The following is a 12,480-nucleotide window of genomic DNA, read 5'->3' on the forward strand; positions in this document are numbered from 1 at the left end:
GGAATTGTACCGCCAAGTTTAATTTTGCATTAGTAAATCTTTTACTAATGAAGATTACTGAGTCTGAGGGATTTTTTTGGAAGCAGGCATTGTTTTGGAGCTATCTGCTCTGCTTCCAGGGGACGCGGGTGGCGCTGTGGGTAAAACCTCAGCGCCTAGGGCTTGCCGATCACATGGTCAGCTGTTCGAATCCCCGCGGTGGGGTGAGCTCCCGTCTTTTGGTCCCAGCTCCTGCCCACCTAGCAGTTCAAAAGCACCCCTAAGTGCAAGTAGATAAATAGGGACTGCTTTCTAGTGGGAAGGTAAACGCCGTTTCCGTGTACTGCGCTGGTGCCGGCTCGCCTGAGCAGCTTCATCACGCTGGCCACATGACCCGGAAGTGTCTCCGGACAGCGCTGGCCCCCGGCCTCTTAAGTGAGATGGGCGCACAACCCTAGAGTCGGACACGACTGGCCCGTATGGGCAGGGAGTACCTTACTCTGCTTCCAACAGAGCAGGCATGCCCCGGGTCGTTTGGGGCATGAACACTGACAAGATAGGTAAAGGACCCTTGGATGGTTAAGTCCAGTCAAAGGAACTATGGGGTTGTGGTGCTCATCTCACTTTCAGGCCAGCGTTTGTCCACAGACAGCTTTCCGGGTCATGGGCCTGCATGACTAAACTGCTTCTGGCACAATGGAACACCGGGATGGAAACCAGAGCACGTGTAAACGCCGTTTACCTTCCCGCCGCAGCGGTACCTATTTATCTACTTGCACTGGCATGCTTTCGAACTGCTAGGTTGGCAGAAGCTGGGATAGAGCAACGGGAGCTCACCCTGTTACGGGGATTCGAACAACTGACCTTCTGATCGGCAAGCCCACTGGGTTTAGACTACAGCGCCACCCGTGTCCCATTTGACAAGATATGCATATGCAGCAACATACAGAGTGCTGCACCACATCTCTCTGGACCACATCTACTTCACCACATCTGTCTGGATCATGGATAGGACCCAAAAGGATACAGTATCTTAAATACATGGCTGCCGCCCTCCCATGGATCTCCTCCCTGCATTTTCCTCTAGTATTCAGTTACAGCATGTGGGTGATATCACTTAATGGGGCTCAGCCTTTCCCATCTCCCCCCTGAGATACTGCTGTTTGTGGAGGGGGTGGACAGAGCACGAAAATGCTGTGCATGATGGAACATGACCAGATAACACGGGAGAATATAGGTTGGCAACAGTCACCCATTCAAGGTAAACAATAGTTTAACCGATTTTTGAAAATCTCAAATTATTAAAACCTCACCTTGAAACTTTCGTCATTTTGGCTTTAGTTATTGTAAAACCAGCTCTAATAATCATATCAATGACATCTCCAAGTTTGAGTGCTACATCAGGTTTCAATAATGCCAAGGTTCTAGAGAGGGAAGGGAAATAAACCAATAAAGTGAAAATAAGTTGTCAAAATATGAGCTTAAGTAAATCTCCAACAAATACCATTTCAAAAATATGTTATTATGTCTGTTATATTCGTTTTTATCCTTCATATAACCAGCTGAAGGTTTTGGATCAAATATCTGACCTGTACAAGCAGAAGAAGAAGAGGGAGAAGAGTTTGGACTTGATATCCCGCCTTTCACTCGCCTTAAGAAGTCTCAAAGTGGCTAACAATCTCCTTTCCCTTCCTCCCCCACAACAAACACTCTGTGAGGTGAGTGAGGCTGAGAGACTTCAATGAAGTATGACTAGCCCAAGATCACCCAGCAGCTGCATGTGGAAGAGCGGGGAAGTGAACCCGGTTCACCAGATTACGAGTCTGCTGCTCTTAACCACTATACCATGCTGGCTCTCAAGTGGCACATATGACAAAAAGTTGGATGGGAAGGGGAGAATGGTGGCAACAGGATGTGCACTTGGGTGATGGCCTTGCCCTCTGGAGGCCTGTTAAATTGGCATATTGGGGGGCAGTAATCATGGTGTCTCACACCAGGAAAATGAGTGTCTCCCTGTCTCCTGCTCTTTTGTAGTGCAGTTCTATTATTCCCATATTGAATAGAGAGGGGGCTGCAGAGAGGTATTTTGGGTTGTGACAACATCACAGTAACGTTCATTGTTAATATTCTTTCTCACACTGTGGGCTGGAGGGTCACTTAGCTGAGGGAGATATTGGCTTTTGACAACCCTCTAAGGTAATATAGTATTTTTATTGTTTATAGCCTTGAGAAGATTGTATATAAGATGATTAACAAATTAGTCATCAACATCCAGGGAGTATCTTGCTATCTCACTTGAGTGCTAGCACTTAAGGTTCTTATTCTTTCCCCAGAGATTGAAGGGTAACTGAAATATAACCAGAATTTAGGGGGTGCACATCACGCTCTTTCTCCTTAGGGGGCCAATTGAAAGAGTTTGCTGAGGAGTGGGTGTTGTGCTTTAACTAGTGTGACATTTGGACAATAAACTCCTAGAGGGCTGTGAACTATTGTGATGCACAGAGAGAGGAGAGGAAATGAGGATGCATTCCTAATAAGCAATCACTGTAGCAAGGCTCTCTCTTTGCCCTTTCTCTCTTGGAGGCTACCAGCTGGTCCAGGCACCCTGGCCAGCAAGAGAATGAAGGAGCACAGACATCTCAATAGCCTCAAAGGTAGAAAATGAGAGGTTCAAAGAATATATTCTCTCACCTTTCTTTGCGACTGCCCAACATGCGGGAAGTATATTGATCCCCATAGTCAACCAAATTGAGGTGGCGTGAGAAGATAGTAATTTTGTTGCCCACAAACAAATCTTTAAACTGCAGATCTTCATATTTGATGCGATTTAGGAATCGGCAGCGGTTCTTCATGTCATACTGGTAAGATAAAGAGACTGAATAATCTACATGCAGGTCTAAAATACCTTTGCTTTTAAAAAGAAGAATATCATGCACAAAGAGAAACAGATACTGTTTTTTAAAAGTTACTTTGACTCCTGTTATGTGCCCGTGCCAATTTTTCAAAACTAGCACCAGCTACCAGTTTGCTTCGGTGCTTGATTCAAGTTGCTTGGGGTTAGGGCTTTAAAGCGCTAAGCAGCCTGGGACTTGGGTACCTTAAGAGCCACTTCCTTTCATACATTTATTTCTGAAGGCTCCAAACTTCATCTGAGGCACTGCTGCAGATTCTTCAACTTCAGAAGGCAAGGCTGATGGCAACCAGTGCTAGGACGTACTCTGGGATGATACCTATCCTGAGGAATGCCTAGCAAAATGTGTCAGGCCCCAAAATTATATTCTTTCAATAGCAAGGGAACTGGGGCTCAGGTCATGGCTAGAAAAGACATAGATCTTCAAAAAGTTATTTGGCTGATGGCTGGTTGAGGGGAAGGTCCTGGTGTTGGGCTGTGCTAGACCTACTGTGCTTTCTTGGTTTTTAGTTTTTATTATGGGATTTAAACTGGGAGTTGTTTTAGATTTATTTATTTATTTATTTTGTATTCTGACTTGGTAGCCACCTTGAGTTCCGTGGAAAGTAAGAGGGATGCATAAAAATAATAATTAAAGAAAAAGATTCTGAAGTACTGGATTCTACAATACTTCATACTTCACAATCTGCATTTATAGAGATCCTTTTTATAATCCACCTATACCAAATGGTTGGAGGCACAGAAGAAATAGAGGTATCATGAGCTGATCTAAATGATCTACTTCACAGTGCAGTCATATACATGTGTACTTGGAAGTAAGCCCGGTTGAACTTAATGTAAGGTTACCAGACGTCCCCATTCCCTGGGGACAGTCCCCGAAATTACAAATCAGTCCCCTGACAAAACCTATCTATTTAGTAGGCAGTTGAAAAGTGTCGCTAGATTCAACTGAAAAAAAATCTGGTAATCTTAACTTAATGGGACTTACTCTCAAGTAAATGTTTATGGGGTTGCATTTTTAACCATACTTTAAAAAAAAAATGGCAAAACAAATTCTGTTCATAGCTTTTCCTAAAAACAATTCCAACTGATGAGCATATTTATTAAAAATGTAAATCTGATTACTTGCAAATATGGACAAAATTATCTTTATATGGAGTCACTTTTTCCAAGCCTGAAAGGAAAACACATTGTATACATGCCTTTACATTTTTACTATGTGTACACATTTATTATCATCATTCATAATCATATACAAGGTATGAATAAACCCACTGTGAATAAGCCCACTGTGTCCAAAATGGCTTATATTCAGGTTAGTGTGCACAGGATTGAAGCATCACTCTCCAACACATAATAGCAAATCCAGTTGCATATAGTACTACAGCAATAACTGAAATATACTGAGTTGTCTTACCATTTAACACTTTCAAAAGTAACCTTTTGGATATTCCTCAAATTGACTGAAGATCATAACTCAAAATAAACAAATACTTTCAATAACCATCCCAAACTGAAGGCACTTGGAATGAGAGAAAGGGGAACCAAACTGCTTCAACACAGAATGTCTGAACAGGACTGAGCACAAAACTTATTTTTACTCTAGCTTATTTGGCATTCAAAATCCAATAGTAGGTTTGCTACTGTAGTCAAATAATAAAGTTATTGTTTCCTCCAATGTACCTTCAAAATACTGGATCCCAATTACTTCCTGGCTCTGTTCCATAATATTTGCCAGAGCTTCTGGTATTTACTGCAAATGCTCCAGTTTCTTCTCAATCGCTACCAAGAAGTGTGACAAATTGGAAGATTAAAAACAACAAAACAATTCCCCTTCCTCTGAGGTTTTTATATGCTTTGTACACCTTTAGTTATTTATAAATCTGATTAAAACAAAGAGGCAGGTGCAGAGCAAAGTGGGTAAACAAAAGCAAAATCAACATCTGATTTGGTAAATACAGCTTGCAGATTTATTCCTCTTCCTGTTGCTTTCTTTAATAACCAAGAGTAAGTGAACTAGGCTGGCTTAGAACCGAAGAACCCATTTAGGCACATGAATGAGTTTCTACAGGCACACTGGAACGTCTCCTTTTTTCAGATGGTTGCTGCTTCCATTTATTATTAATATTAATTAGTTTTATCTCCCCGCCCCAACTTCTTCCTCCCAAAGCAGCCCAACTCTCAATGAGTTTCAGCATCAGTTTATCTACAGGAGCTGTTGGCTATGTGCATGGGTCCCAGATCTTAATGGTCTACAAATCATTAAGCACCTGAAGTTGAATTCTAAGAAGGACATTTGGGAGAGGGGGGTTAACATAGGGTAATAAACTGACTGACAGTATGTCTTACAATGAGTTGCCTTTATCACTTGCTTTCTTCTTTAGCAACTTGGTAAAGATAAGCATTCCTTAGGGAATGAAAGATGGCCATATAAGTAGATGCATTACTGAACCAATTTCTGTTTGCAAAGAAGAAAGTGAGTTTCTGATAACCCAGAATTAAGATGCCCTCTTACCAACCAAAGAAATAATTTTTATTGGCATAAAATGCAGCCATTCTTTCCCTGATTTAGATTCTGCTATTATTAGTACACTATATCTTGTTTCTTCTGACACCAGGAACAATTGAAGTAATTGGCAATTTCACTGAAACAGAATGCAGAAGAGAATATAAGAGCACAAAAGAAAGGTAACTCCATCCTCCCTCTGAATCACATGGGTAGGACTCCACATGATCAGCCACAATCTCTGTCTTCTGTGCAACCATCAGGTCTTGGTAACAAGACATTTACGTCCCTGAACCAATTAGATCTGGGCAAGTGATGAATTACATTATATACCATACCCAGTAACATACTCACTAGCATTTAAAATATGAAAAACAGGAGAGCACACAGGTGGGCAGAATACTGTGTATCAGAACATAATTTAAACACAGCAAATTAAACTCTAACACATGTCCAAAAAGAAATGGCTGCTTCTCAGCTTTCCAAAATGGAGTTTTACTCTTAAAGCAGAGGCCAGTAAGGTGAAGCTAGACAAACCTTGGAAACCATATATTGGCTTGATAGTTTAAATTCATATATCACCTTCTTTCCATCACTGAACTCAAGGCATGCATGTAGTTCCCAGGTTGTCTCCTGTCCAGGCACTGATCAGATCCTGACCTGCTTAGCTTCAGTGAGGCAGTGGTGCCATGTGTCTTCAATTAAGAGAAACCCTGCCTTATATGAGCCAGTTCATGACAAAGCTTTCACCATCCCCATGGTAAATAGCTATGCATACAGGAAGCCTGGGAAAGGCAACATAATCATAGGTTCAAGCCTCCATGGCTGGCGCTCAAAATAAGTCTTCCATGTACTCAGTGGATGAATGAATCTCAAGCAAGGCTGTTCAATTAGTCCTAGTTTGACAATAACCTTTATCACCACCACCACCAAGATGTTTTATGGTATCATCAGGAGGCCCTAAAAAAAGCTTTTTTTTCTTCTAGGACAATTTAGCGGCTAAGAGAGAATAGCGATTCTTGTGTTTTTGGCTTCACATAAGACCAAACCTATAATGCCAAGGGTAGCCTATTTTGCTCTCAACTAATGCAATCTGCAAGGTTGTCTTATAACCACCCTGAGACCTCTGGGTTTGGGTGGTATAGAAATTCAAATAACAACAACAACAACAAGTCTTACCATCTCCACTGATCCATCTTTTGGGTAATACAGAAGCTCATAGCGTCGAAAAAGTGAAGCATTTGTATCATACCACTCTGCAATGAAAGCGTATCTTTCATCCTGGCTCTGAAAGAAAGGGAAAAGAGGAACGTAGGAATTTAGTGGTAATCTCATAAAAGACAATTCAGGAAAATGCACTTCATCCAAATAAAAGGTTGATCGGCCGCAAATACATCTGAGGCACAGCACATAGCAACAACATTGCTAGGCCAGAGCAACACATCATTCAGACGCTGAGGTTTCCCAAAAGGAACAATATGGAGACTGCAATATGGAGACTACAACTACTGTTGACTTCGCAGGGCCATTCTAGTGATTACTGAGAGATAAAAGTACATAAAGAATTTGAACACTTGAAAAGAGTTATCTAAATGTGAAGTATGACTACTATTACCATTACATTCTGCCTTATGCTATTTTAAACATAAGCCAATGACTCTTACTGAGGTGACACCACCTCACCCACAGACATCTGCCAGGGGAAGAGGCCTCACAACAGCAGCTTTAGTCTTTCCAATTTTTCCCATCAAGTTCCTACCCAGGCCATGATCTTTAATATGGGCAGGGCTTGCCATGAAAATTGTGTGTCACATTACGGCACGTCTACTTCTCTGCAGCAACCCTCGCCCACACTGCACTGCACAATATAGCACTATGCACAAAAGACAGCCTCAGTAGGTAAAATGGGCAAAAGCACATTGGGAGATTTTTATGTGCAGATGGATATCATGATTTCTCTTGCGAATAGCAGCCCCTTCAATCCCCTTTCCCAATATGCTTTTTAATCTATCCAGGGTATATGCCCCAGGCAGATTTCATATCTACATTCAGCTATATTTTAGCACTACAGTACTGACTTTTTTCAGGAAGTCCTACTCTGGAATTTGAGATGAAATACACTCTCCCTGACCAAACCCTGAAAGTAAACACTACCAACCTGTGCAGTCAAATGAGAATTATTGTCATTGTTTAAACACATATCTCAAGCCAATAGTGGTGGGTTCTGTACACTTGATGGTGACACGGCTGTTTGTCAGGAGGGCATTCAACATATGGGGCAAACACAAAGAACAAAGACTGGATCTGATAAAGGAAGACAAGAATGGGAGCAAGGGAAGGGACTGGTTCAAGCGTCTTAGAACAGAACACTTGGCATAAGTGTTTCCCACTTCCCCAAGCAGCAAGAAGTTCCAAAGTTTATTTCCTGTGGAGGGAGAGGCCCCTGGAGACTTATGGGGACTTTGTAATATAAAAAAGGTAAAAAGGTAAAGGATCTCCAGACGGTTAAGTCCAGGCAAAGGCAACTATGGGATGCAGTGCTCATCGCACTGCAGGTTTGCCCACAGGCAGGGTCATGTGGCCAGCACACCTTAACTGCTACTGGCGCACGGAGGACCGTGACGAGTGCCAGAGCGCACGGAAATGCTGTTTACCTTCCCACCGCAGTGGTATTATTTATCTACTTGCACAGGTATGCTTTCAAACTGCTAGGCTGGCAGAAGCTGGGATGTGCTCTCTTACAGGCTATAATGGAGATAAAAGCACACCTAATTTTGCACCAGACTGCCAGAAAGGAATTATTGATCTTACTACTTTATGCGGTGCATCATTAAAACCATGGGATTTGCTTCCACAAGGTGTGATGCTGTCCAACAACTTGGATGACTTTAAAAAGAAATTACATAAATTCATCAGGGAAAAGGCTATAAATGGCTAGCTATATGCTACCATATATGTCCCTGAATACCAGTTGCTGGAGAGTCTTATTGTGCTTATGTCCTGTTTGTTGGCTTCACCCTTGGTTGGCTACTGTGAGAACAGAAGACTGGGCTATACATGGGACCTCATTCTCATTGAGGAGGGCTCTTCTAATGTTCTTATGCAGACATTTTCAAGGGTGTACCTTCGTGTAGCTAATGACAGATAAATTATTTTCTCTCTTCTCTCTCTGCCCAAGTTCAAAGTACAATGATTCTCTCTCTTTCCTCTTCGCTCACTCACACACAGCCTTGCAGCCCAGGTCCCAGAAACCACTCTTTGCTCAGAGAGGACTGTCATCTTGTAGAACATTCCCAGCCATACAGGAAGATTAGGGTTATTTTGTTTAAATCCTTGGCACTCCCCTGCCCAGCCATTCCCAGCAATCAAGGTGGCAATACTCCCAACAACCCTGATTTGCAAACTTTGACCTTCTCCCCACCTATAAATGGAGATTAGTCAAAACCTGCCATTTAAACCACCAGCATTCCATAAGAGCTGATGACATTCAAAGAAGCAGTTCTGTGCTATTCATTTCCCAGTGGAGCAGAAGAAAACAGTTGCAACCCCCTTTGTGACTCAGCCTGCTTTCCCCAGCTCAGAATCTGCTTCCATACTTTGCCTGTACTGAAAAAGAGGCAACAAGTCATCATTATCACCCCAGACTGCAGAATCCTACATGAAAGAGCATGGAAAATTCTTCTTCCTTATCCTTACTGCTGTTTATCCAACTCAGGCTGAGGCATGGCAGCAACCTGAGAAGCTTTTGTTGCCCTTGTCAACGCTCTATTCTAACGGCAATTTCCACGGATGCCAATCACTCACCTGTCATTCTGCCAAATGACACCTGTCATTCACCATTTCTTTTATGCTACCTACGTGCTATTTGAGGATTTAAAGGTTTTACATTATATATTCCCACCCCAGGAAGGCTACTACTTCCTGAAAAAGTAGATGTACTCTATATTTTTGTTAAAGAGGGCTTTGTAAATATTATAATTAGTCAGGATGAATTGATTCAAAATACAGAAAGTAAAGTAGACAGCATTGCCATTATGGAATCATTTCCAAGACAAGGAAAGGCATAAACTTTTGAGAAGAAATCACCATTAACTTCAGTAATAGAAAGGAAGAAGCCAAGCTCCTCAAATGACCCTGAACATCAAATACCAATAGAGAAACACTAAAGTAATTACCTAGCCACATTATTTACCTTCACACTGACCTTGGTTTAATGTGTTTTTTTTAGTGTAAATTTTATTTACACTATATATGACCAATTGCACATAAGAAGCATAATCCTTTATACCTCCTGTAAAGCTGCAAAGAGAAGTAAGTAAACTTGGTTGTTTAGCAACTCCTATTTAAGGTCACTGCCTCACCCAGAGGAGCAGGAAAACCACGGTGCATATCAATTCATTTAAATATATGCTAATGGTAAATTGCTTGTTTCTATAAAAGAGGCTAAGTGAGTAAAGAAAATAAAGCAGGTGGAAAAGAAAACCAAACATCCTGGTTAAGAGCAGGGCTTCAGCTCCTTGGGAAACACTTGCACACAGCCTTTCCCACGTCTGACACATCGAGGTCAGGTTTACTCAGAAGAAACTTCCACTAAGTTTAATGGGGCTTACGCCCAGGTATACAAGTATAGGATTACAGCTTAAATGTTGCTTTAAAAGGGAAAAGTAAACTGACTGGCTCAATATCATCATATTTAGATTATGATTTAGATCAAGATTGTTTTTGAGCCATAAAGATCCTCAAAGGAGCTTACAATAAAGTAATCATAAAACATCATTAAACATTCATCTGTAATACAAAGTACACAAAATGCTGGCACCAATTCATCTCCTGTTAAACCAGAGCCAATCCTGCTTCTCAAAAAGTCTGGCAGAATTTTTAAAAAAGATGTTTTTAAAGGATCCATAAAGATCACAATGGAATAGTGAATTTCCCTCAGCAGAACACTTCACAACGCAGTATACCAGTGCCACAAAAGCTCTATTTACAGATACTTCAGATGGCAGTACCACCTGAAGCAACATCTCTCTGGCAGATTTTAATTCCCTTAATTATTACTTATTTATACCCCACTCTTCTGTATTAAAATTGCACTCAAAGTGGCATACAATAAAACCGATGATACATTTCCTCAAATGATCTTGCACAGCAGTTCATGCAGAGGTTAAAAAGCATGGAAAACAAGGAGGAGCCTGGCAGAACTGAACTGCAAAGGAAAGTTTCCACAGGGAAGACCAATTATCTTCCAGCACCATCTCCTTACTGCTACTGCAGTAAAACAGTACCTTCACTAATAATGTATGCAGGTGATCCAGAAGGATACCAAAGCAAATAGTCTCAAAGCCACAGAGAGATCCATGAGGACCAACAGTGCAGGTAAACCACCAAGGGGAAAATGGCAGCCTTTAACCCAAACCTAGGCTTGAAGCTGGCTTGAAATAGATTTACATAAGAAGAGCCCTCATGGATCAGACCAAAAGCCCATCCAGCATCATGTTCTCACAGCAGCAAGCAAGATGCCTATGGGAAGGGGGAAAGCAGGACATGAATGCACATTAGACAACCTGTTTCATAAGTCAATGGTTTAGCCAATAAGCCACCAGCCATAGGACCACACACACTGGGCAAAAGAAAAGCAGGGGTACAATATTCCAGCACAAGGGGACCAAGAGTTTTCAGCAGTGGTCTTACAATTGCTACTTTTAAGGAGGTGTGCATTACTCCTCCCCCTCAAATATGTTTTGATAATTAGCAGTAACCAACTGAATTATCTCCTCCAGTATACAGCCATGATGGACATTAGCCCCTACTGTTTTGTTCACATACTTAGGTGTCAACAACTGAAACTTTCCTCATACAACAGGACAAACAGCTCTGCTCAAGACTCAGTATCTAATGTGGCATCTATTTTGGGTTGGAAGTAAGCTGTTTGACCCAAAAGTACTCTGGAGAACTGTCATGGCATGCATTCAAAGGCCCCAGCAATCCAAGAGAATGGGGACCAGGTTAAAGCATAGAACCAAATAATTGCAGAGTTGGAAGGCGTCCTGAGGATCATCTACTCCAACCACCTGCGATGCAGGAATCTCAACTAAAGCATGCATGACAGATGACCATCCAACCTCTGCTTAAAAACTCAGTGGGGATTCACCTGTGGAATGGAGCTATGCTGTGCAGGAAGGATCACTCCCCAAATAATTAGCTTCTAAGGAAGAAAAATAGGCTGCCATTTTATAGAGAGATTTGGAAGCCAGAAAGCATTTGTACAAACTGTTACCAAGATCAAGGCGGCGCAAAACAGCAATGGCGGTCCTCTTTACTTTGTGAAGAGGGGCTCCGCGAAAAAGGGTCGTCCGCTGCGGCAAAGCGGAGACCCATTAAGAAAAACCGCAGGCAGAGCGAGCCTGCGGCCGTGGGACTCGGCGGGCGCCTTGAGCCCCCCCAGAAACGGAGAAGGAACCTCGTAAGAGGCTCCGGAACGTGAAAGGGGGAGCAGCGCTGTGAGTTCATCGCTCTTTTCGTGGAAGCAAAGCCGCGCTGCTGCTGCTGATGAGCGCTGACCTTTCTTCTTGAAAATATCGGAATTGGAGCAACATACCCGTGAGTAAGGGGCTTAAATTTTTAACTAAATTGGAGAAATTCGGCTGAAAACGGGAGGCGAGTAACAGGAAGTCCGCCTCCCGACCCTGCTAATCAGATCAAAGCAAGGGCTCTGAAGCGAGCTGAAGTGCTTAAAAGGGATTGTAAAAGTGGAAGAAAGAGTGCATTGATAGACTTTGCATTTTGAGGATAAAAAGGGAAAGAATTGTGAAATTTATGGACTTTTGCCCTCTGGAACTTTCCCCCTATTTTTGAGCTAAACGGAGTTAGAAGGGGTAACCCCGTCGTCGGGCTGCCAGCGTATAAAAGAGAACTGTCAAACTGCTGTCAAATTGACGACATTGTAGCAGAGACTTAAACTGTTGCACAGACTGAGATACTAATGTTTAACATTGTTGCTGGGACCTCTCTTGACACCTTGTGGCTTGATTATAAGAAACTGGAAGCTTTGGAAACCTTCCTTTTGTGTTCTGGAACTACAAAA

At 42.2% G+C, this 12,480-nt stretch overlaps 1 protein-coding gene across 4 annotated transcripts in view; it reads right to left on the bottom strand.

The window, feature by feature from the left end:
* The window catches only part of NME7 (NME/NM23 family member 7), a 70,532-nt gene that overhangs the window by 43,086 nt on the left and 14,966 nt on the right, over positions 1–12,480 (bottom strand). For 2 of the 4 annotated variants that reach the window (XM_083737117.1, XM_083737116.1), the window contains 3 exons: positions 6,576–6,683; positions 2,671–2,837; positions 1,293–1,403 (listed from right to left, as the gene is read on the bottom strand). In XM_083737117.1, coding sequence (XP_083593243.1) covers positions 1,293–1,403; positions 2,671–2,837; positions 6,576–6,578 — 281 coding nt within the window. In that variant the 5' untranslated portion in view covers positions 6,579–6,683. Of the gene's footprint in view, positions 1–1,292; positions 1,404–2,670; positions 4,493–4,573; positions 4,673–6,575; positions 6,684–12,480 lie in introns of those variants that run through there. The other 2 variants (XM_083737118.1, XM_083737119.1) reach the window with 2 other exon arrangements.

This window comes from Podarcis gaigeae (genome assembly GCF_964106915.1).
Source record: "Podarcis gaigeae genome assembly, chromosome: 4".
NCBI classification, from domain to species: domain Eukaryota; kingdom Metazoa; phylum Chordata; class Lepidosauria; order Squamata; family Lacertidae; genus Podarcis; species Podarcis gaigeae.